The 25,952-nt window shown below is 36.0% G+C and overlaps 1 protein-coding gene across 11 annotated transcripts in view; it reads left to right on the top strand.

Annotated features, from left to right (window-relative positions):
- TNIK (TRAF2 and NCK interacting kinase) overlaps nt 1-25,952 on the top strand; it is a 179,703-nt gene that overhangs the window by 76,125 nt on the left and 77,626 nt on the right. For all 11 annotated transcript variants that reach the window (XM_072408106.1, XM_072408103.1, XM_072408108.1 and 8 more), the window contains 7 exons: nt 6,354-6,410; nt 7,439-7,564; nt 9,078-9,188; nt 14,584-14,674; nt 18,360-18,490; nt 22,148-22,202; nt 23,634-23,712. In XM_072408106.1, coding sequence (XP_072264207.1) covers nt 6,354-6,410; nt 7,439-7,564; nt 9,078-9,188; nt 14,584-14,674; nt 18,360-18,490; nt 22,148-22,202; nt 23,634-23,712 — 650 coding nt within the window. The remainder of the gene's footprint in view (nt 1-6,353; nt 6,411-7,438; nt 7,565-9,077; nt 9,189-14,583; nt 14,675-18,359; nt 18,491-22,147; nt 22,203-23,633; nt 23,713-25,952) is intronic.

Genomic DNA, 25,952 nt, shown 5'->3' with positions numbered 1-25,952 from the left:
CTGATTTACTTGAAGGAATATATATGGAGAAAGGATTTTCTGGGTTTCTCCTATCTTTCTCAAAGACAATAATAAAAAATAGTTTTATAACAAATTGATCATACTAATGAGCTGTGGTACTGCAATTTACCTAGGATGATACAATGTGGTAATGCTATTCTTAACCACAGCAGAACATGTGCCTTCACTTGTGATATGATTGGCCTCTTAGCTCAAAACCTTTATCATTTCCCTTGAATTATTCCCCTTTCCCCTTGAATACATCATTAATACGGAACAGGTCTTCCTATGCCTCTGCACAACAGTCCCCAAAGTTCCTATACCATCCACAAGCATATTTGTTTAATTTTACTAAAAGCCGCTTTGTAGACACATTTGGAAACCCAATTCTAAAGATTACAATATCATTTGCATATGAATTATGAGTTGATGAAGAGGGGGATTTATTTTCATTAAATTGTACCTTTACTCATGCAAGACTATGCCGCATGTTGCATTACTGTAAAATGAAAATACCACATCACACAGGGTTAATACAATCAATTTCATTGATACTGAGAATTTAAATAGTAGGATGATAGCAAAGATCTTCTCAGGGTACATTATTAGTGCTAAAATAGTAATTTATAGAAGCCTGTAATCATAGACTGAACCGGGAACACTCGTCACGTATAGCCAAGAAGGGTGGAAAATGTCAATATGGTAGCCATGACAACCATGACATGGCTAAACCTTTTATGTTCATACATGAATATTTCTCTATGGAAATTTGCAGACTCCAAAATGATGATATTGTAGTGCCTTGTTCCAAACTAGATTGAGTGGGATTGTTGTGAATTATTTACCACAGCAACACATTGATTTATATCTGACTCACAGCGATTCCTAAAGCTTTACAATCAAACCCAACCTGGCAATTCCAAGGCAAAATGTCACGCAGGAACATGTTTTCTCTAGGCATCACTAGCATTCACATTCGAGGAAAGAACTACTGATTACACAGAAGTTGTCAATGAGAGGGATGTACTCATAAATCGGATTATGGGGCTTATTTTTCAAACTTGAAACAAAGAATTCAGTAAATAGGTGGGGCTGCTGCTAAAAACAAACCACATTTCTGCCTTTACTAAGATTATTCATCCAAAAAGTCAATTTCTAAATCACTAAAACATTCCTTGATCCATGTGTTTCAATGGCACCAATCAATTCTCAATTGCTTTGTAAATAGGCACCAAGGAATTTAATTTTGGCACAGTTTTAATTACCTGCTGAAATGTATTATAGATTACGATGCATGGGTTATTTCATACATATCTGTTATAGATCTAAGGATTGCTGATTTGTGCAAGTCCACACCATGTTCATTTGGGAAATCCTTTCGCTGTTTTGAGAAACACACCCATCCTTGGCTTCTTGTTATCTCTATCATAAAGCTCAAAGTGATTGTATTAGAAAGCTTCTTCCAGCCACCCATCATTTTCCAGCCTGTTTTAAAATAAAGGAAACTATCAATCTGGCTTTCAGATCTAGGTTACGAGGTTCCCCTTTCTGACCTCCTCCTGAAAACTCCAGGAGCCTGTACGTGTCTGAGTTTAGACATTCTGAGTCCTGGAGCCAACGGTACAACAAAACTCACTATGTTCATACATGTTCCAAGTCAGTGGCTCCAAATTTACTGAAACCAAAGCAGTGAAGTAGTAGCCAGACTACTAATTTACCATATTCAGTATAATTCCTTATGAAATGTATTTAGAAATACTAAGAATACTAGTAAGTTGACTGTTGAAGTACAATGTATGCTAGATCGCATTGCCATTTGATTTGTTTCAATTTACCTTTATATAACCTAATGGAATTGCTATATTAGTCCTTCCCACCATTTAAAGTGTATCTAAATGATCTAAATTGCACCTTTTTGCGCAAAGAAAAAAATTTGCTGATCTCATGCATCCGCAGTTAGATCGGCAAGATTTTTTTTTCCATCCTACGTCACCCGATCTTGTGCTTAGAATGAAGAATCGGGAAGAAGAGACGAAGATGGCGGCGCCCGGAGCGCTTACCCTGGGATTACGCGGGACCCGATGCAAGACAACCCCGGATGGATTGGACCGCGCGGCGGGATTGAAGGCAAGTGTATTTTTTTTGGCCAGTTTTCAGTTTAGTTCCTCTTTAAGTCGATTTTTACAGGACTGATGCTGTGATCACATTATGCATTGGTTCAGGTTTGCTTACATTAAATTAGGATGTCATGGGACTATTCTCCTTCAAGACAAATTTCATTCTTAAAGCTCTTTACATGCTCAGCACTTTGATTAGAGGCGAAATTATTTAACCCAAATTATATGATAAAGAGGCACGTCTTGGTATTATTTATTTATTTTTTTCAAACTTTGCAGTGACAATAAAAAGTATCTAAAGCCAAAACTTTTTTTTTCTTTCCTGTTTTGATATATTAGGAAGGGTTTGAGCCATGTTTTGGGTGTTTTGTCAAGTTCCTGTTGGGAAAGGGTGTTAGTAAAGGGTGGTATAGGGAAAACAGGTGAACGTGGTTCCACAACACGTATGACAAAATATAAGGTGCTTTAACCAAATAAAAATGGTTTTAATTTTGAACAATGTATAGGTAATTTCAATGTAAACCTTTACAGCGACTATACCAATAGCTTAAAACACTAAAATATTTTTTTTGAGCATTAAAGATTTCTGTTCTGGGATTTATTTTCTACCTTGTGATTGTGTTATATTTGGCAAGGATGTACCATATCCACATTTTATAATATTGGCTTTAATTTCTAATCCCCCTACAGTATTCTCTGCCAAAGAATGAACCTCATCTAAATAGTGACTTACACATTATTAAAAAGCCTGTAGACCATCAAATCAGTTTTCTGATTATATAGCAGCTCATTTATCTGTTGCCTGTCCAGTCTGTTCCTTGCTGGCACCTCTGCTTTTAAGCTGTTAACTGCTGGAACCACAGAAGTAGTGGCTGCATGGTGCCTTCTTGATTTCTTGTCAGCTGGCAATAGCAACAGTTATCTATTCAATTTAATATGGGAGGATTCACCCGTGCTGTCCTTAGAAATATCTGTTGCCAGGGATGGTTAATTAGGAATTTAGAAGCAATAATTTGTTTTTACAAATTAAAATGTTTGGTATAATTATTGTAACATGTAAATTGGGTATTTTGATAACTTAAATGTTATACATATATTGGCATCATAGGACATGGGACTGTCCCACAAATATGTCAATATACTTTAATGTATATACGTTATGCTTTTATGAATATATTGGTTTGTTTTCCACTGATGAAAGGTTCCTTAGAAATCCTTTATTCTTTATGGTCTTCATCTTGAATACTGGATGTGGGACCATCCTGTCAAAGTTCCCAACTTTATTTGTTTTGCTATTACTTTTACTTCACATTTTTACTTATTTGCTGTATTGTGTTGTACATCACGTTCAGATTATAAATGTTCTAGTGGTGGTTTCTAGTTTGGAAAATGTGATAAACATTTCTAGTTAAAAAGAATTTGTGTTTTGACCGTGTGGTTCACACTTTCCCCGACAGTATACATACCTTATTTTCACTCCCCATCAACTCCATTTTAGTTACAAGGAGTGAGATATTTTCTTTAAAAACACACCCCTTATGCCCTTGCTATAGAGGAGGATAACCAGGACAGGAAGACAGGTCTTCACTTGTTGTTTTCACTGGGCTTTATACCTATCCTATACTGACAGTGAAATGTGGGAGTTTTAGGCTTAGGCACACTTGCTGTTGCTCTAGTACACTGCTAAATACTGGCAAAGATCATTTGGGGACTGATTGTTATGAGATGAAGTCCACCTGCTTTCTCCAAACCCTGGACATGGGAGATTTATACCATACTATTCAAAAGTATAGGTCATACTTCATACTATACAAAGTATAGGTCATACTTCACCAATTTAATTTCTTTTTAAGCAGTCTGAATTGGATGTACCATAATTTGCTGACCTAGTCATATTCACATATACATACATACGTACATACATACACATACATAAATATATCTCACACACACAAAGGACATTTGGGAGAACATTATACTGTATATTTGTTCTTCTAGCTTCTTCTACCATTGGCCTCCAGGCTTAAAGGTATATGGCCATATTGCTTGCAGTAATATTACTTGAGCACAGTTAGACTCCTTTATAGACAGTCGCGTTCTCGAATACAACTTTCCTAACCTTAGTGCAATGGTTTGACAGTCATTTTAAATGACATATGGCAATATTTTTATGACTTATTTTTAATCCGGTTTAAATCATGCCATGTAGTATCACATTTGTTATTTTAATTTAAACAAATTAACCTTTCCATTTAAATAAATTGTTATTTGAAGCTCTATGTTGTGTATTTTGTGGTGTACCAAGGAACACTCTAAATAGTCCACATTTTCTGCTTTGAAATGTTAAGCATAAGGCTAATCACCAGCATCAAACTTTGGATTTAGTTATGTGTTGTAAATTCCTTTCATATGTAGTCACAAAAATGTGCTGGATTGTGCAATGATCAAGCAGTCCTGCTTGTCAGTGTCAGACCAAGACATGCAAAGACCACAAGAGAGTTTGAAAAGAATATATTTTACGTAACTCACATATTTCATAAATATACAGCAATCTGTGCTTATGCAATCCAATTATTATGTAATGTGAGAGGACATTTCCTTGGTCATACTATACATATTGAGTATTGGATTTAGGTAACACTTTAGATTTAAACATGCTTTAACAATTATAGATAAATCTTAGTATTCTGTGCTGTACAAAAATCGTCTGTGCTTCAAACAATGTGACAAACATATATTGTTTCGCCACACTCTGCAGGGCTGAGTTATGCAGACACCTAAAGATTTATACATATGTTTCTGAAGAGGGAATAGATTTTGTTGTTAAAAGCACCAGGTACATCTTTGTTGATCACTGTAAAAAAGTGACATACTTGGCATACAGTATAGGGTACAAATATAAGGTAAAGGCATATATTGTTTTTTTGGATATCCTTTAATCCGCTATTTAGCATTTACTAAAGGCAGTTCCCATTTTTACAAGGCCATATTGGTTCATGCTTGGTCCTCCTGTCTTCAGCGTGGCCTGTACAGTGTTATTGGTGAAAAAGGAAGTTCAGGATAGGGTCATTTTAATAAAAAGTAATGTAACTTATCAGTAAGCTTTTAGGTGTGGTTACAAATTATAGTTTGTGAAGCCAAAGAAAACGCACAAACAGCACTGCAAAATAATGATGCAACCAAGTTGGTAACCTTGATGTTTTTAGGTGACCAGGTCATCCGGATACACCCACAACAAAATATCACTAAAACCCAATATAATTATTAAGTAGTAATGTGATTACAAGCCTCTTAATCATTTTCAACCTGCAGCTTTCAATAAAATAATGGATGATCCTAACATGAAGGTTTTCATAATATACTTCCTGTTATGGGTTGACAACACTCTGTCACCCAATCCAGGCTCCAAAGTTTGGCCACAAAAGGCCTTTGCAATGAGCTTTGCACTTTTTTGATCAAGAAACTTGCACACAGAAAATGGCATAACATCAAGTCTAAGACTAACTAAATGAGATTGGTAGGACTAATGTGCACTAACAGATGAAAACAAGTGAAAACCTGTGTTTTCTTTTTAAAAATGGCAATTGTTTATGATTTAGCTAGCCAAATGGCATTCAGTTCGTGTTTAGATTTTCCATGTCTAGGTGACACAATGTTGGTATAGTGCTGGAAGACATTGTTGTTCCCTTGTAGTATCCTAAAAATATGTTAATTTAATGACATGGCCTGCAGCTGAATCTGTATAAATAATTGTGCCCTCTGAAAACTGGTCCCTGTGAGCTTCATTTCACAGCTTTTCTAGGAGGTGTACACATATATTTGAGGGTTGTTTTACAGTGTTTTGTATCAAGGGATCACTTTAGCTGTAAAGGTTAAAAAAGTAAACTTCAGGAAAAAGGTGCTATGGGATTTTTTTATGTACTTCTAATTGGTTGGATATGTGGTTGTTGACACAAAAGAAATGACCCTTATGGTGCTTGGTCATGTAGAGAACGGTGGCCGACTCACTGATCTGTGCAAGACTTTGCTCTCAATTGCCTTTAAGTCAAAATGTCAACAAATCTGCTTATTTCATACAATGTAGCAAAGCATACTCCATCAAAAAAGTAATGGTAAATTGCTAGTGAAACATAACAACTCTAGGTGGTGATTCAGTTGAGAGGAAATGTGCTTACTTTTTTATAAAAAGAGTCAGTTATGTACATTTGATGTAATTATATTTATTTTTGGTTACAGGGTCGTCATGTTAAAACAGGGCAGTTGGCAGCTATCAAGGTCATGGATGTCACAGGGGTAACGTATATTTTGTTCTACTCTTTTCAATAACTTTTCTACAATTAGACTATGATTGGTTATAAGTAAAAAAAAAAAAGCAAATGCTATATTTGAGATATATCTTACAAACGAAGAATAGTAAGCAGCAATAGAAGGAGAAGGTGGCTGACCTTTAATAACTCTGATCTATATTTCTGGATTCTGGTGTCTTCTTAAAACACCTGAAATTGTGAACTTCTGTACAATTCTGCTGCCTGTATATTGTATTTTAAATCAAGTATACCTAACTAAATTCCACTAAAATGCTGTTTTTGTAATGATTTCCTCCTTTTATCTGGAAATTTGCTAGTGGAGGTCGTATAATTGTTCCAAAATAAACATATTAGCATGGAACATTCCACAGAAATATTGTTACTCTTCTAAGGTCAGTGCTGCCAAGGTCCAATACAAATATGTTCACTAGAGTGAGCATGCACTGTAAACAGTGATTCAGGATAAATATTTCTTCATACCAGTCAATAGATCCCATGTTATTGCTTAAAAACACCAGTTCTTGATGCAAAATCTGAACGTGAAGCTTCATATCATATAAATACCTACCAGTCCTGTGTTCCTTTTTTTATCCCAATAATCCTGCACAAACATCAGAATGGCGCAAAGGGGAAAAAAAAAACGGAAAATTCTGCTTTGGCCTAAACATGTAATAAATGAAGGCCAATACTAGTTTGGTTGGACCACCATAACAATCAGTAAAAGCGCTTTAAAACAAAGCCTCCATCCATAAAGATCACTACGTAGTTTGTTTTTTGTCATTTTCTAACAGCTTACAAACACCTGTAAAATAGAACCTGTAAAATGGTAAGCATATCCCCATCTCCTTATCTTAATGGCTAGCAGCAACTCCAGGTTGTCGGGAAATCTCTTACAAACTTGATTTTGGAACTGTCATAGAATTTATGTATTATTATTACATAGTAATTTTCAATAGATAGCTGTGGAAATACAGGGGGCACAGGTTCTCTGACTCATCTGATACTTGATTCTAGGATGAAGAGGAGGAAATCAAGCAAGAAATTAATATGCTCAAGAAATATTCCCATCACAGAAACATCGCCACCTACTATGGAGCCTTTATCAAAAAGAATCCACCAGGAATGGATGACCAGCTCTGGGTAAGCTGCACATACTAGAATTGTCTTTATTCAATAAGGCAGTTGTTTTCATGATATAGGCATGTGGACAATAATTTGACACTGGGTCCTTGGGTTCAATTTTTCTTCATCTAGTGACTATGGAAAATTGTTAGCATCACAATTTTAGCATCACTCATTTCTCTGTAATCCAGATTTCTTTCCTAAATCAATCTTCCTCAGCTTAGGAAGATGGCACACATGCAATAATTGTCGTTGGAAAGGATCTTTTATGATCCTTACCAACGACTGCAGGATGCATGAACAAGCGCTGTACATACAGCACCATTCTGCTCTATGAAAAGGGAAGGGGGGGAAACAACGGAGCGGCACCCCGCTGTGATCTCTTCACTTCCATTACGATCGTCCATTGTTCGTGAATCCACCAGGATGGTTATTCGGACAATAGACGTTGAGCGCTGTACACACGCCAGATTCTCGTCTGATATTGGCTCTGAGCCGATTATCGGACAAGAACCATTGCACGTGTGTACCCAGCCTAAGATATCTTTTTTGTGGGTGAATACATAAAATCTATATTTACCTTTGTGGTGAAAGGAAAACATATACACAAGATAACCATTTATTGTGAAAAGTCTTTAGGACAAACTGCATACAGTTATGTTCTTGCACTTATTGTTCTTTAAATGTGTAATGGATGTATTTGGTCACCAAACCAACATTTATATGCATTCATGCAACTTTTACAAATGTAAACCACTTGACTGCCTTATAAACAACAGTCTGCCTCGTGCTTACTGGGCTGCTCCACTCCATGCTTGCTGATCCTAGGACCTCTCTAAGCTTTCTTCATAGTCCAAGGATAGCCTTTGAGCTGACCATAGATGGGTTGAGGGATGTGAGAGGATTTGTGGTTTCTAAGGTAGCCAAGCCTTACTTATTTTGTTGTTTGTAACTTTAACTTTGCACCAAACTAAAGATAGTTGTCGGAGTGCGTAGAGAAAATAATAAACCAACCCTTTCATTATAACATTACTAAAGTTTTGGATGGAGGAGGATTAGGGTAAAACCCTTTCCACTGCCATTGTCCAATTGGGGTGAATTGACATCAGTCTCCCCCAGAGGCATAACATAAAGAGGAATCTCTTTCAAAGTAAAGGAAATATTTTTTGACAGTGGTCACTGATATATGTGTCTCGAGTGAAAGATCCTCCCCTATTCTTGTATTGTATTTTCCATCAGTTGCCCTGATGGTATCTATGGCAAAAAAAGTGGGTAAAACTCCCCTCTGGTGATACGAACTGCAATAACAACCGTACTGGGTTCCGAACCGTGGTCTATCCAAAATTACAAAAAAACACTATAGATAAACAGTATAGGAAGTATAAAATGAAGTATAAGATCTCTTATGCTCTCAACTGCAATCATTTGCTTTCATAGTTAGAAATGCTTGTAAGAAAAAAAAATTATTGAACGCTTTTTAATCATTTACAAAACTTAACAGGATGCCTAAAATTTGCCATTTACTTCTCAGCTGGTGATGGAATTTTGTGGTGCTGGATCTGTGACCGACTTAATCAAGAACACCAAAGGCAATACGTTAAAAGAAGAATGGATTGCGTACATCTGCAGAGAGATCTTGCGGGTATGTTTGTATGTGATTACGCTTGTACTAGAAAATATAATTCTTGTTTGTCCAAAACTACATTAATTAAAACATCTCATGCACACTGTCCAACGGCTATTATTATTGAGTTTTGTTCTGAACGGTATTCAGACATAGAGTATGTAAAGAAAGCTAAATAAATATAACTGAAAATGAGTAATTCTTAATGCAGAACAGATTATATGGTTTTCTGGGAAGTGTGAAATCAATTTCATTAGGCTGTAAAGGGGAAAATTGTATCATTATTACCAATTCTGTCAGTAAGCAAGAATTGTCAGTATTACTTAATAAGGATTCATCTTGCATTCCTTGCAGATTTATACAAGGGTGGAAAAATAGAAGTCAGGGAATGGATTAGCTTTTTGTCATGTCTGTGAAAGGTCAAAACTGGCACAGCTAGTTCTCTATGGTGGTCCAGAGCATGCCATGCTTTTGATGAAGCCCAATGGTTGGGTCTCTTTGGACTATAGCAATAGTTCCTGTTTTTTTTGTAAATTGGAATTACATGGGAACTATAATTGATGACTTAAATGAACACAGAACTATTCATCGAGATGGCATTCTCCACACAGTAATTCATAAACTCACATAAGTTTCCCTTAACTCTCCTGGGAGATTTCTGCACTGATGTTCTAGGTCTTTGCCATAGGCAGAGGTGGTTTCAGGATGATTTTGGTTGTGTTCTAATTTGGTTTTGCTGAATGGTTTTCCATGAGAAGTGTTTATAGTAGCCTTGTACCATGTTAGCCACTGATTAGTGTAGAAAGTTTGGGGTTCAAGTGATATCCTTTACTGGTTAACTTGAGTTATTAAGTATGCATGCTTTTGGATTTGGCTCACGTTACTAAAAATGTACTAAAAAATATGTAAATACTATTTACATATAGTAATAAGTGCTTGAAATTGTTCATTATTATGAATCTGTAGACACCAGGTAACAGCTTCTATTAGAAGCGTCTATCCCCCCCCAGCCATGATAAGGAAAGAAAATGTAAAAGTTATCATGGATATTTCTAACCCCATCACGAGTCTAAGGCTACTAATAATTGTGGGATTATATAACATGTGAAATTCCTACTTGGCCATGTGTCTCTTTTAAGAGAAATTGTGTTCATTTCTTCCAGTATATTTAGAATATTCACACACATTACACATATGCATTGTTCTACATTAAATGATACTGTCACAAATGTATTCAGCAAATGCACAATGTCTTCATACAGAAAATTGTTCATAAAACATTTCTGTACAGCTGAGGAAGCTGCCAGAAATACGGCATTGCCTGTGTCTTTAGATTACCTATAAAGTAAAGGTGCATAATATCTATAGCTTCCAAAGCTCAATATTTTGCTAGCCTGCTTATAGTTGCTGATTTATTTAGAAGGAGGATTGGGACATGGATATGCTTTTCTCTTTGGTCCATTTATAATTAAAATATATACAAAGTAAAATGTATTAAAAAGTAAAATACTAAACCATTCACAAGTATAAATGCCTGTCTCAAAGGGCTTTTGTTTGCATCAGGCAACACTACGGGAATGCAATACCTCCTTAAAGCAGATCAAAAGGAGGTCAACTGCAGGTTTAATGCACCTGTCTTTGAATTCTGGATTATCTCAGAAGTGATGACGTGTTAAATACTGATATTCAGTTGATGCCATATGCACAAACTCAAAGCTAGTGGACACGGGTCCCTAGAGTAGTAATATCAGTAGTGGATCAACCATTTTCATTTTGTAGTCATTTAAATTTCTGTATATATAATAATATTAGGAACAATCATTATATTCATGTAGACAGAACACTGACACAGTCTGTGAAGGTCACTGTGACAACAATCTTATGGATAATTATGAGTGTATGAAAAATGTAATGTGGGCATTACCGCTGTTAAATGAACATTTTGTTGAAGAAAATGACAAGCAGTGAGTCAGCTTATCATAGGGCATTATGCAGACAGGCGTGCATAGATTGGTGTTGACTTTCAATTCAGTTACAAAGGTCTAATTGTGTAAGCAAGTCACAGTTTTTTATAAGCTGTGGTCTTAAGATATAAGCAGTAAATGACATTATGATGAACTGTTTTTATGAAGTCATAATTGCCGTGCTTGATATTTGTTACCAAACTCTAAATACATACTTGATATTCTGTGATATTACAAGCTAATATTGGAGATGGGGAAGACTACATATTGTGAGCTATAGTTGCATTGTTCATGTTAAAGTGTATTTTTCGTTTTTACATATCTACTCCTTCATGTCTTTGTTAGAGTCTTAAAGTATGACTGGATATTTGTTACCGTGATCAAGTACCCAAAACAGTCTGATGCTTTACACGCTTCTCCAAAAGTTTCAGGCAAATGTCAGAATAGTGTCATTAGAGGAAACAAAATCGTGGTGGTAGGATTGCAGCTACTTACCTTCAATCACTGAGATGTTGCAAGGAAAATTGATTTGTTTAACTTGTCTGTTGGCCCATTTGCAAGCATAGATTTTGACTGAACCTGGCACCATTCGTAAAACTATAACTGATAGTTTACCCACTGAACACTGCATCACAGACTTCTTGTGTTCATATCCTAATCTGGATTGAATAATTTTTTCTATATATATTCACACTGTCTCCATTTTGAAGGGAATCTGTATCAAGACGTGGATGTCCATAGTCTAAAGCTGTACAACAAACTTGCTGACCTCTGTGTCTGCAAACACTGTGGATAAATATGTTCTTAAGTTAACTGCAAAAGCTTTACACTAGTTACTCTGATTAGGCTAGCCCTGCTTCCCCCTCCCAGAGCACCTGCACTTTGACATGTTTACATTAGATATTAAAAAGTCAGTATTTCCAAAAAGAAAAAAGTGATCATGGGCCATATTTATTAGGCAGTGAATATGGCATTTTTTGTAGGCAAGTTGATTTACCACTTTATTTGGATCCCAGTGTGTTTAAACTTTGCTTCTATGTTTTTGTAATCATATATGTACATGGGGACATCCATGGCATATTTTGTTTCATTCCTTTAAATGATATCTGTGTGTGTGTGTATATATATATATGTGTATATATGTGTATGTGTGTATATATATATATATATATATATATATATATATATATATATTTGATCCTTCTGACCTTTCAAGCTTCCCAAAGCTGTGAATAGACCATCCACTAACTTAATCACTTTTCCCCACATCCCTCTCCGAATTAATGGAGTAAAATAACTACTTTGCGTCTTCTGAAATAACTTGGGATGCCTTTAAGGCTTTTATTAAAGCAGAATACATGTCCTTACAAAACATTATCCATGCTGAATAAACAACCACTACATTTTCTCTACAAAACAGAGTATGGGAACATAAAACTATACATTAGAACTCCCCATGCCCAGAGCTATATGACTATTATGGATGCTCTGAGAATTCTGCAAGTGCTACAAAAGGCTTACTTTTAGCATGGGGATAAAATGGCAGATTGCTGGGTATGTTTTCTCAAAATGACAAACCTCATACTTCTATCTCCATACTTGGAGTCCCTGATTATTCGGTAGCCATTGTTCTAGTCTCCTAATTTTTTTGTGGTCACTGTTCCAGGAATAAAATTATATGTTTACAACATACTATTACTGTCTTTGTGCTATTACATTTCCAACTCTTCATAGCATCAGCCATAGTGGTGTTAGATCTATCTGAGCATGAGATCGATGTAACCATCTGATCCTTTCAAAACCTTTCCAAACATTGCCATACAACTTGTTACGTAACTCCATAATCTATAAGCTTCTGGTCTTAAAGAAGACCACCACTTACCACCTCTACTATTGATGGTCTTCTAATTATAAGTGTTTGGGGCCCCATTGCTAATTTTTGACAAAGTCTGTACCCTTTAGGACAAGCTACTTTACATTAGGAGCTCCTTCTCTTTTAATTCCCTTTCTCCCAGTTCTCTGCTTCAACTCTGGAGCTCCACCATCGCCATATAGAAGTGTCCCCCCACAACCACCACCTCCACATCTTCACATCCAAGTAATTTTCCAGACTCTTACAGATAATCCTCTAATGCAAAGCCAGGACAGGGAAGACAGACAGTGGTCAAGGCCTGACAGTAGTCATAATCCAGTGTCCCTGTGTATCACATATAGCCATACTACTTCATTGAATAGTCTTAAATTCTAACACGGGTCAGGCTAATAGGTTTATGAATGTTTGTGCACCAGGACTTCCATAACCTGTCAAATTCTATGCACAGCTCCCTTATCTTTATTCCTCTGGCTTGTACATCGTGTGGTGGTGGTTAGTTGGACCCTTTTCTGTCCCTGCTACTTGAACCAAATACCTTTTTATTGTTTTTTGTTACTTCACTTATTGTACCTCTCACATTAGAATGTCCCAAGTGAAAGAGACCCGATGTATTTTGTAACCTCCTTTTAAATTCATTCACACACAAAAAAAAAAAAAAAATCAATACTCTGTATTAGCCGGACATTTAATTTGGAAATTTCCCAGGGAGGATGGATAATATGGGGTGTAAGAATACTATTTGGATTTGCAATAGCTGCTATAGTTGAGCCACAGAATCCATTTGTATGCCTATAGCTTTTCTTGTTTGAGCCCCCTTCATGTAAAATATATTTTAAAACTGACAATTCCAGACCAAGATATTGTTGAAACAAGAAAATGCATCACAGATTCTAAAAATAATAATATAACCTCTTAGCAGTTCAACTTTATTCAATCTGGTTATTTAGACAATAATTGCAGCCTAATTGTTTTTAAACAGAAAGCTTTGCTGATGCTGTTAATATATCTCTTACACAGCTAGAAACACTGCTGTCTCTTTGTGGGCTTAACCATAAACTGTGGGAAGGACTAATTGCAGGGAGTGAGATCTTTTCAAACACAAAAATGCTTTTAATAATTTGTACCCAAAAAGCACCCAGGTAATGTTTTTTAATTAAGAAAATAAACAAAAATGTAGCAAAAACTGAAATTATGAAGACCTTGTATAAATGTTTGTTTGTGTAAATATATGTAAACGTACTCATTCCTTACTCTCCCTAAGGTATTTTAACCTGACCTTATTATTTCTCTTTGACCATTTAGGAAAAAAAAAAAAAAAAAACCAGGAAGTTTATTGTTGCTTGCTCATCAAGTTGGCAACCTACAACCTGAAAACGCATTGTGACCTCATGTTTGTCCTTTCTTAGTGATTTGCTAAGCAGTGAAGCTATAGAAGCAGCCTATCAGACATCAAAAAGCAGTAGCAGCACCCAATTTTACTTTAAAAAGTTCAAGTGATTAGTATGCATTGCTTTATTAATATATTCTGGTTTTCTTTAAAATCGATATTACATTATGTTATTATCAATCTCCCCAGGGCCTCAGTCATCTACACCAGCACAAGGTGATTCATCGAGACATTAAGGGGCAAAATGTGTTGCTGACCGAAAATGCAGAAGTAAAATTAGGTATGTGTGCCTGTGGATTTGAAGAAAGTAAATTAATTATTTTTTGTAGAATTAAAAAAAAACACTTGTAAAGACCTTTATGTTAAACATGTATAGCATTAAGCTGCCACGTTGACAAATAGTTCCCAATCTGCCAGGGGCTTTATTTCCTATAACACAATTTTAATGCATGTTTTGGCAAAGTAAAATTGGATTAGCCAAAAAAAAGTATATTGGCTGTGTTTAATTTAATAGCCATTCTTTTGTTTTAAAGCAAACACAATAAATGTCAAGTAGAAAAAAGCAATCATAAAAGAAACTAACAGAAAAAATGGAAACTGAAGGATTGTAAACCCTATTATCATATTTCTGTTGTGTGGTCTCTTTTGATCTGGTAAATTAAAATGTTTTTTTGTTATATCTGTCCTTCCTGAAATCTTGCCTGCTCATAACTTTTTGGGATTTCTGCCTGTTTGGCAGTTTCAGTTACATTGTTCCCAGATATCTGATTGCTACAAAACCCCCTTCCCTGTATGTCATGTGGATGAAAAGTACAGCAATTTTCTGCAGTTCTGTCTTAATGGCAATGCCATTTGTCCATAGTAAAAGTGAGTGGCTGTTTTCTATGCTAGAGTAGACAACTTGCTACAGACAAGTTGTCCAGGGTAAAGGAAAGCTGGAAAAACAATACAAATAAAACAAATGCAGCTAAATATAATTTTTTTGTTCTTGGATTTAGATGCGTTTTAAGTTTTCTATTGTGAAACTCTTGTTAAAAAAAAATTGTACCTTGTGTCTTCCAAATGTGTGAAATAAAATAGCAGTTTCTCTACACCATATTACTTATTGCAGTGATAAAGACAGAACAGCAGAAAATCTCTCATTTTTAGAGCGGGAAAGGTTACTAATATACAAAATCTCCTAAACCAAATGCCTAAAATCATTTGTTGGATGTCCACCCTTCTTTTAGTTGATTGTAAATAGCTATGGCCTAGTTTTGTCTATTTCCACCCTGTCTGTTGCATCATCATGTGAACACTGTGAATCAAGTGAATGAAGCACAGGAAAGAAAACGTTTTTTAGTTTACAGGATCAGTCCTGCCATTGTTGACTTCTTTTATTATTTTTTTTACAAATGCCAGATGCTTGGCTGTCTTGTTGATTCATTGACTTTAGCCTTTTCTTATTCACCAAGCTAGAACAAATTGTGTTACTCACTCTTGCTGGCTGCATGCTTGTTCAAGGTCAGTGAAATTACTAAAACCAGCAACAACCAGCATACGGAGAGGTCAACAAATGCAGCCTACACACAACGCACTGGAATCAATTGTTTTTTGTTTTTTTTTCCATTAGTAAGCGCTATTTCATATATAGTGTCTCTAATTTGTGAATCACAGGGTTCATTGAAAATGTAGGTAAAATAATATCTCAAAAGTGCCGTTTCTGATTTACGATCAATCTTCTATATTCATTTTGGTTATTGTGTTGCATGTGGTAATCTACAATTTTATTTCCAAAGAAGTTTGAACATACATTTAAACCCTACATTTAATTAGATTTATTACAAAGACAATGTATCTCATTTGAAACTGAGAAATGTGATTGATTTAAAAAAAGAGATGCTCATATTGAGTTTCATTAAAAGAAAAGAAAAAAAAAGATAGTGGGAATAGTGGGACATCTCACAAGAAATGTAATGGTTATTGTTCATGGGTGGTTATAAAACCCAGAAAGTGTTTCAGAAGTAAAGGTGGAGGTTGATGCACAGCAAATGGCAATTTGATTATAAGCTCTCCCAAGCAGGGTCCTCTCCTCCTCCGGTGTCATTGTTTGTATCTGTCTGTCTTTTGTAACCCCTATTTAATGTACAGCACTGTGTAATATGTTTACACTTATACTGTTTATTATTATTATTATTATTAATAACAATAATAATTTAAGAATAACTTTCCTTGGTGTGAAATTAAAAAGAATTTGTGGATTTCATCATCTGGGATGTGTAATATAGGCAGTTAAATCTCTCACACAAAGAAGAAACCTCATATAAACTTGATACAGAAAAACTGTCTCTTTTAAGATTGACATAGGTGAAATAGAAAACTGCCCTGTGGTATTGGAAATTTTGGATGCTGAGGATGGGAGGAACCATCCAGCTTATCACTTCACAAATGAATAGCCAGCATCCATGATAGTAGGAGAGTGCATTCATGCTAATTCATAGATAACTTGACCATCTGGGAAAGTAAAACTACACCAGTAGGTCTCTTCAGTTCTCAAACTTTTAGATTTGTTGTTAAAAGACGAGGTTAGACAACCTTAACAAGTGGTTAAGATGCCCCTGACACAAATTTTCCAAAAACAATCAAATTGGTCAGTTTTATAGTTTGGAATGTTGTCTATGTACTAATTTTGTAAATCAAATTCTTTTTCTATTTTTACAGCTTTTTTGAAACAGGGTTGAAAGAATACCCATGTCTTTTGTTTACATTTCACACTTGAGTGCTTTCCTGTATGTTCACTGGCACCAAGAAACATGTTTTGGCAACAATATGTCTATGTATGGTTCCTGCATTTCATAAATTAGTCCAATCTGATCTCCATGAAAAAAAGTCTGTGTGGTGAATACTTATTGACTAATAGCACTTCATGCTAATAGTGCTATGTATGATAACCCATAGGGATGGATTTGTTTTCTGTTTACTCTGTTATGTCTCTGTTTATGAGATAAAGAATATTTTTTTAGTTGTTGTTTTTGGTTTTTAATGCTGTTTACATTATTCTTTGTATATTTGTGTGTCTGGCTATCTATTTATTTATCTTCTTTCATATATGTAGTGGTTAGCAGCTCTGAGCAAGAAAACATCCAAAATAAAACAAAAAAAAAAAACCCTAAGAAGCATAAATTAGATCTTTCTGTTGTCACATGTTCTTCAGTTGTCAGTACATATTAAAGTTTAGTAAATGTATCACAGACCTGGTAGGAAATTTAAAATAATCATATTGTAAGAGCTTGGTTAAAATCAGAGATCGAGGCAACTGAAGTGTAAATATCAATTTTTTTCTGTACAATTTTTCCATCATATTATCAGACCAATAGGGATGTTTATAATGGGAACAACATCAACCTTTAGGAATTATTAATTAAGCTGCCCAATCTTTTGCATTTTTCAATGTACTGTAGATAACTTCTGATTTGTGTTTTCATGATATATTCCAGTTAAATTGCCCAGGTTTGTTACCTGTTTATTTCACTGGTGGAAATAAATTTAGACGTACAAAAATATCACTGACCGCAACTAGAGAGAAGTTTTCACAACATTTTGCATTAAAAATGTACTTCTACAGTACACTAATAGCTGCTGATCTGCTGTTCACCAACACTAATATTTTCTACAGGATGCTGTATTACATCATATCTCCTTTATAAAAAAAAAAGGGACATCCAGAGTTACTTTCATATGGTGCAATTGGACGCACACCCTAACCCCAACCACTGCCCTTAACAATTATACCTCCATCTGGACTTTTTTCTATCCCTTCTAGACTATGGATTACCCCTTTATGAAGATATTACGCTTATATTCTCTCCATTACCCCTGAAGAGGCGCACACATATTAAAAAAAACCTTTTTGAGCCAACCTGTACCTCTTCTGTCTTTCTCTCTACTACAAGAGACTAAAATATTTAAAAAATGTTTTATTGCAGTGGATTTTGGTGTGAGTGCACAGTTAGACAGAACTGTTGGCCGAAGAAATACATTTATTGGCACACCATATTGGATGGCTCCTGAAGTAATTGCCTGTGATGAAAACCCAGATGCTACATATGACTTTAAGGTATGGTGTTAAAATGTAAAGGTAATGCCTGACTCCTATTCTGTATTTAATTTTTTTTTGTAGTAAATCATTTTCTGATTTACAGTGAACATTGAAAATATACTCAGGCAGATTATAGTAAGGAAACAAAAAACTCTGCAAAAAAGCTGTGCAGAGCGTTTCAGAGTATTCTACAGCCCAGACCACAATCAACAGAGAAAAAAGAAATGCCAGAAAACAATCTTCATAAGCAGAGCTGTAAAAATGTGTCCATCCTCCTAAGACTATTAAGAAACCGAGGCATGCATTTACTAAAAGAAATGTTACCCACAAATTTTACCCACGGCCTACAGTTTCTTTTTTTGCTAGTATCTCTCTAGTTTTCTATGAGTAGTTTTGAAATCCCTCTAGGGACTCAAGTACAGGATGTATAAAAAAAATTTCTGATGAACAAATTATATTTTGTCCATTGTCCAGAAATGAATAAACTGCTTTATTGTTTTGTTTTGTTTTCCTATTTTTATTTTGGAAGAGTAACATTAAATGTCCACCTGTTTAAGTAGCAGTCTACTGTATGTAAAAAAAAAAATGTGAAAAGGAAGCAAGGTAATAGGGCTGACATTAGGCTGAGTAGATAGGGCTGTTGGAATGTGTATTAGAAGTACCAGTTAACTCATTTATGTAAGTTTTTGTGGTTCAAAGTATTGTAATCTAAATCAATGCAGTGGGGCACAGACATCAGGGTGAATAATCTCCTGAAATGAAGACAATATTTATTTCTCACCTTACCTGCTGTCTGTACTGCCCCTTGTTTCTTCAGCCTCCATGAGCATTTTTGCTGTTTAACATTTCCAGTAATGCATTATGGCTCCTTCCTCAGACCCTTACTTTATTGCTGAATGACTTGGGGCTGAAAGTATGATGTGCTATGGGGTAAATGACGGGCATATAACACAGATAGAATTGTTGAACGTTAAGCAGTCTTAAGAAGACTGCAGTTTTGAATAGGATAATAGGGCAGGAGAAACAGTTTTCTGGAAAGGTTGGTAAAAAAGCTGTTTTATTTCAGAGACCTTTTTTCTGTCTTTCTTTTTCAGCCTGACAGGGTCACTTTAAGCCTAAAGTATTAAAGACAGCTTATGTCACTGTGACAAAATACTGTGGGTTCAATGGCAGGCCTAATTCACATAAACAGAGACATTGTGATCTTCCTAAATACATCTGAAACATATTTCATATATGACCGAATTTGAAATCAGTTTGGTGCCCTTTTCATTTCCTATCAGCTGAACTAATGAGTGTGTGTAGATACCCTTTAAAGCTTGTATGCATAAATTACAAAAAGAATTTAAAGCCCAAAACCGCACCAATTTATCAACACTATGACATACCCAGTACTACAAAGCTTTTGCCCTGAGCTGATATTTTGGCTGATACCACAGGCATTGGGATTTACATTGTCAGTTTCACATGTGTCTCCTGAATTACATCAACCCATGCAGAATAAGCCTAATCTGAATGTCAATGATATAACACTAGTATGTGTCTAAAAAAGGCAACCGTTTACCAGCATCCTGGACAGTCCCGAGAATTGCATATCCTAGGTAAATGAGCTTCCAGGATTCTAGAGAGTGTAAACACAGCTCCAGGCATCAGAATAATAAAACACAGGAGAGTAGAACAGATGCCGATCTTGCCTGTTTCCACTTCAGAATATGAAAGAATAATATGCAGACATTGTCCACACAAGTGCTGCTACACAAAGTACATTAGTGTGTCCTGTGATTTCCACTTGTGCACCTGTGGTCTCATTAATAAATTAAAGCATGGTCAGTCACCCTGTACATAATATATTTTAATGTGTATAGCCTAAATATATCCTTACATATAACTACAATGCTAGTTTATAGGAAAACTATATTGTTTTTCATACATGAAGTAAAACTACCATTTGCATTACTTTTAACTGCTTGCAGTTACAGCCCTAACTCTTCAAAGTCTGGTCTTCATGCCTCTTCTTTTCTCATATTCAAACTCAAAAAATCACAGCTTCTATCTTTTTATTCTTGTGCTTAAAACAGCTGTTTGAGGAAATAATGTAAGAACAGGGGAAGGAGGGAGACTGTGCTATCTGGCATGATAAAAAAAAAATGCTTAAGTTGGTCTGTATTCCACAGCTATGAAGTTTAATCCTATTAAAAGCTTAATTCCCTGTTGGACTACTTGAGATGCTCTTTTTTTATTTGAAGTCCTATTGTCTATTCACTATTTTATGCTAAAAACCATAAGGCACACATAAGGAAATAACTTTGCAATGTGCATTAGTATGACTTTTTTTTAAATTACAGTGTAATTATTGGGAAGACAATACATACTTACATTTTTTGATATTTTTTTGTTTTTAAATGCTAAAGTCTCTTTTTAATTTGGTATTAAAAGAGCTGTTAAAAATGAAAATTAGACTCCTTTATGTCCATTTCTTTTGAATTGTAAATTGTTCATGATTCCACCACAGGTATATAAATTTGTTGCATTATAATCTTTGTCCATGTCTGGTAATGTACAGAGTTGTTACAGTGGCCAAATGCGTGTCCTACTTTAACAATAGCTGTTGATGCTCCCTGTGTGCCCTCGATTGCACTTGCTGCTGTTGCCAGCTTTCATAGCTGTGAAGAGGCTAGAAACCAACAACAGAGGTTCCCAGCTGTTGATCAGCGTCAATGGATGTTAATCAATTGACAAAGCTGTGTTTACCAAGCACGCCTTTCTGTTAACCCACAAAACAGTCTTTGCAGCTCGTCACTAAGGACTTCAGCACATTTGTTTTTACAGCTAAAATCTATAAAGCGTGGAAGAGACTGCACTACATATGTATCTGTCAACTGTGCACACAGATTTATATTGTGCATTGTAACTGGACCTGGAGTGAGGGAAACAAAACTCTTGTTCTCTGGGTGACATAAGGAGGCACAGTTATTCACTGGTCCCTTCTCACCATGACAGGGAGGGAAGGGGGAGTCAGCAGGCTGCCCCTCAGAAAAGATGAGGATGGCTTTTCAAACAGTCTTGATATTACCAATATAATATGGCTGTAAATGTTCATATCCCAGAGACATTTTGTAGAGGTTTAAAGCATTTATTTTTACATATGAAGCCACCAGCCTAAAGGCTGCACAGTGTATACAAAAGGCTGACGTTTGGGAAAAAAAAAAAAAGTTGAATTATGGCTCATGTATTCATTATAATGAATAAAGTTTCCTCCCTTCTAGAATAACTTCAGCTTTCAGGCCAGGCTTTCTGTAAAGCTTGATAAGTGCTGCCATCCCACACAGCTGTCCCATTTCAAGCCTCAGTTCGTATCGCAGAGAATAAAATAAAAAAAAAATAGACAGGATCACCAGCCGAGACAGCCTGCGACACACAATTCATCTTGTTCATTGTCGCTGTTCATCAGGATTGAAAACCACAGCCTATCACAATTGGAAAAGCACTTACCATCAATTCAGGATGACGGTGTCCTTGTTCATTATTTTTCATCACAAATAACACTTCTATCCAGAAAACAGAATTGATGAATGCCTTATAAGCCACTGTGAATGATTCCTAAAGTCTGTTTGTTTTTTCTTCTTTATCATGTTTTTTTTTCTTAAATATATTTCCATTGTGTTTATTTTCTAGAGCGATTTGTGGTCCTTAGGAATTACAGCCATAGAGATGGCAGAGGGAGCTCCTCGTAAGTTAAACATAACTCATGTTACCTGAACCAGCTAATAATTCTCAGAGAAGTGTCGCAGTGGCATCTAATCTCATTGTAATTCATATTTAAAGCGAATGTGTCAAGTTCTTAGATATGGCTAACTAAATGTCATCTCATGGTCCAGTCACTAAAGCTACGTACACACGTCACATTTTTCTCACCCGATAATCGGCTCAGGGCCTATATCGGGCAATAATCTGTCATATGTACAGCCTGCGTCATTCATCGTCCGTGGATCCGTCCTGGCGGATCCACGGACGATGAACGACTAGCGATCCTGAAGCAAGGGAAAGGGGGAGAGTGCGCAGCAGGGTGCCGCTCCATCGTTCTCCCCCTCCCCTCTGCATAGAGCAGAACAGTGCTGTATGTATAGCACTCGTTAATGCATAATGCAGTTCTTATCGTTGGAAAGGATCGTGAAAGATCCTTTCCAATGACAAGAATTGCACGTGTGTACACAGCTTTAGTCTTTATGTCAGTAACGCCAATCCTATTGGTATAGGTGCATGTAGGGAGGGTGGGGCAAGGGTTTAAGTCAGGCAACAAACTGGAACAAATTCAGCTAGGTCAGGGTTCCTGTAAAGTGAACTTGCACCTGTAATAGCCTAATAAAATATTAAAATGTTTTCAAAAAGCAGCAAAGGCATTAAAATTAAACCCTTACTTACCTCAGTAGCTATAGGTGTAGTGGAGAAATTCATCTGACAACAAAGGCACTGAAAACTTGACTTATTTCCTTGTTTGCTCTCTATTGCTGCAGAAGCCCGCCAGCCCTCCAATTTAACATTTTTTTTTATAACTGTTGGAAAGTCTTTGTTGGGATCTTTGAGAAATGTTTAGAATGAATTACATCACGGTGCATGCAGCTAGGGATGTTGGTAATGTTGAAAAGTTATTTTACATTTGACTGCTTACTTTGTTGTCTATAGTCTGGGCACAGATAAGTCTCAGAAATGGAACTCAGAATTAACTCTGACTCTCTTGGCATTAACACTCAAAAGCTAAATTGATACAATACCATGTACTGAATGAACAGGATTAAATGAACGTTATATTTATGTTAAGTGTAAGGCTAGACTGGCAATGATGTTGCAGTGCAAATACTACAGCCTCAGGGTTGATGCTACAGGTAGGCTCCAACTGCAGCAGCCCCATGGAGATTAAGTGGGGGTCAGCAGTTGGCAGTACAGTACTGCTCACTCAAGATCAAGAGAGTTGTATATCTCTTGATCTAGAGGCAGGTCTTAACCCAGCCTAATATTAAAAACTTCTGGCATATTTCCTAAAGCTGGTTCGTAACATACTACACTTTATGAACACTTTCCCTTTAATGACACAGTTAATAGTAGGTACATTTATTTTCTGGCACTTTAAGCTAATGATCTGAATTTTTTTTATAACCTTCAGCACTGTGTGATATGCATCCCATGAGAGCCCTGTTCCTAATCCCTCGGAATCCAGCTCCTAGATTGAAATCGAAGAAATGGTGAGTCATTGCTAAGGCTGATTTCTCCGTGTAATTGTGAGATGAAAGCTCTTTATTGGCACTGGCCTGTATCTACAATAAGAAGATTTTTGAGATCTGTGCTGTGAGAAGGCTCGATAAACAGTAAACACCCTTATAAAATCAATTTTATCCTGTTTTACACTTCCACTCAAACAATACTTAGCCCTGACTAGTTGGAACTTGACTTGGCAGACCTCTGTATGTAGCATAGTGTAATTTTTCAGTGGAAACAATTTGTCATTCTAGAAAGTCATAGTTTATCTTGAAAGGATTAGGATTGCATCCATTGAACAGCATTCGGACTGGGGCTGGATTTCTCATATTGCCTAAATAAATTACTTAGAAAACCAGGTTACTATGTATCTGAAGGTATACCATGCAGCTGTTAACATTTTTTGTTACTAGGGTATGCAGTATTCTTGGGTGAATGCAAATCTGTGGTGCAGAAAAGCCACACATGCCTGAAATGGTTTCATTTTAAACAAACAGACAAAATGTTAGTTTGAATTGCTGCTGACAATAAATCTGAAAGTCGGTATATGTAGTAACACTGCTTGCCTTTCTTATTTCAACATCTGTGGCCTATTCTGCCCAGCATTCATGTTATTATGTATGTGAATCTTTATCATTTGAGTTATGCAAATAAGAGGAACTGGTTGTTTAACTGGTTGGTCTTATTGTTCACAATCAGACTTTCATCTTTCCCCGGTTGCACTGCTAAATCGTCATTTCCTCAACAAATACATTGAGATTACTGCACAGCTGTATTGTAAAAATGAATATTATGTTACTATCTTAAGACCTATTATCCAGGAAACAATGTACAATATGTCAAATATTTGGGTTGAAATCGAAACAAGGCAGTGCAGCCAATCAGATCTTATTTCTCAGTGGAATACTGTTGTTTGATCAGTTAAATCTGATGAACGATTAGTTTCTCATCAGTTGGTTTCACTATTTCATTAAATAATGACAATTGTATTAAAAACAGTACTGTCCATCTGGAGTTTCTGGCATTTGCCTGAAGCCCTGGTGTGCGTGACATTATTTGTGGGATTATGGGAGCTCCTGCTCGGCCTCAGTCAGCTCTGCTCTGATGAAGCATTTATTTAGTAGGGCAGCCAATATGCTTTCTGTTCTTTATCCTTAATATAGCCTTGAGCTGTCAGTGGTGCCAGTACATCGACATAATTGTTTTACTGAGCTTTGTAAAATGTTGTTCACATACATAAATGATGCTGGTGGCCTTCCTAGATTAGAGAGGCAGGTCATATTTTGAAAGTTACAGTTGAAATCAACTATATAGCTTCTTTCTAACACAGTGGTGTCCCTAAAAACCTGTACACTCAGATTTTGTAACCTACAAACTATTACTACTTGTAGCTAGGTACTAACAGAAGTTCTTTCCTGTCACTTTAGGAAGATCCTTGATCCTGTGCTATAAGGCACTTAATGCCTCTACTAGGACAGACTTCATTTTATTTTTAGAAATCTCTGTACATTTTTGGGGGTTTTATGAACATTCTACAGTATAAGTACTTTTTTTACTTTAAGTACTGTTTGAGCCCAATAGTAGATAGTGGTATAGGACCCTCTAGATTGCCAAGAGTCCATCTGGAAGGAAACAGTTTGGGCACAGCTTTGATTGCCATCATTGTTGTATTGCTTATACACATCCCATCTTGTCAATGTGACACCTTTCCAGAGCTTGTCAAAAATCATAAGGTGCCAACAGTACAATATGGTGTCTCTTTAAGCACAGGTTATTATTTTTATTTTTTCTTAATCCTCTCAACATTCACTAACCCCATACATTCTTCTGTGTTCCCGTTATGCCGCCATTACCACCTGTATGGCCTTTTGTTGTGCTGACTTTTAGTGTCCATTCTTTGCCAATATCCTTTTAGTTTGGGAATCTTAGTTTTGGTGCAGTTCTTTGACAGAAGAACACAGAAGATTACTAGTCAAATAGTAAAGGTTTCTTCTCTGTCTGCTTACCCACCCACCCGTTCTTTTTTTGTAGCAGAGACATATACAGTTAGGTCCATAAATATTTGGACAGAGACAACTTTTTTTCTAATTTTGGTTCTGTACATTACCACACTTATTTTTAAATGAAACAACTCAGATGCAGTTGACCTGCAGACTTTCAGCTTTAATTCAGTGGGTTGGACAAAAAGATTGCATAATAATGTGAGGAACTAAAGCCTTTTTTTTTT

This window comes from Pyxicephalus adspersus, chromosome 4 (genome assembly GCF_032062135.1).
Source record: "Pyxicephalus adspersus chromosome 4, UCB_Pads_2.0, whole genome shotgun sequence".
Lineage (NCBI taxonomy): Eukaryota > Metazoa > Chordata > Amphibia > Anura > Pyxicephalidae > Pyxicephalus > Pyxicephalus adspersus.
This window is presented reverse-complemented; position numbering and strand designations above follow the sequence as displayed.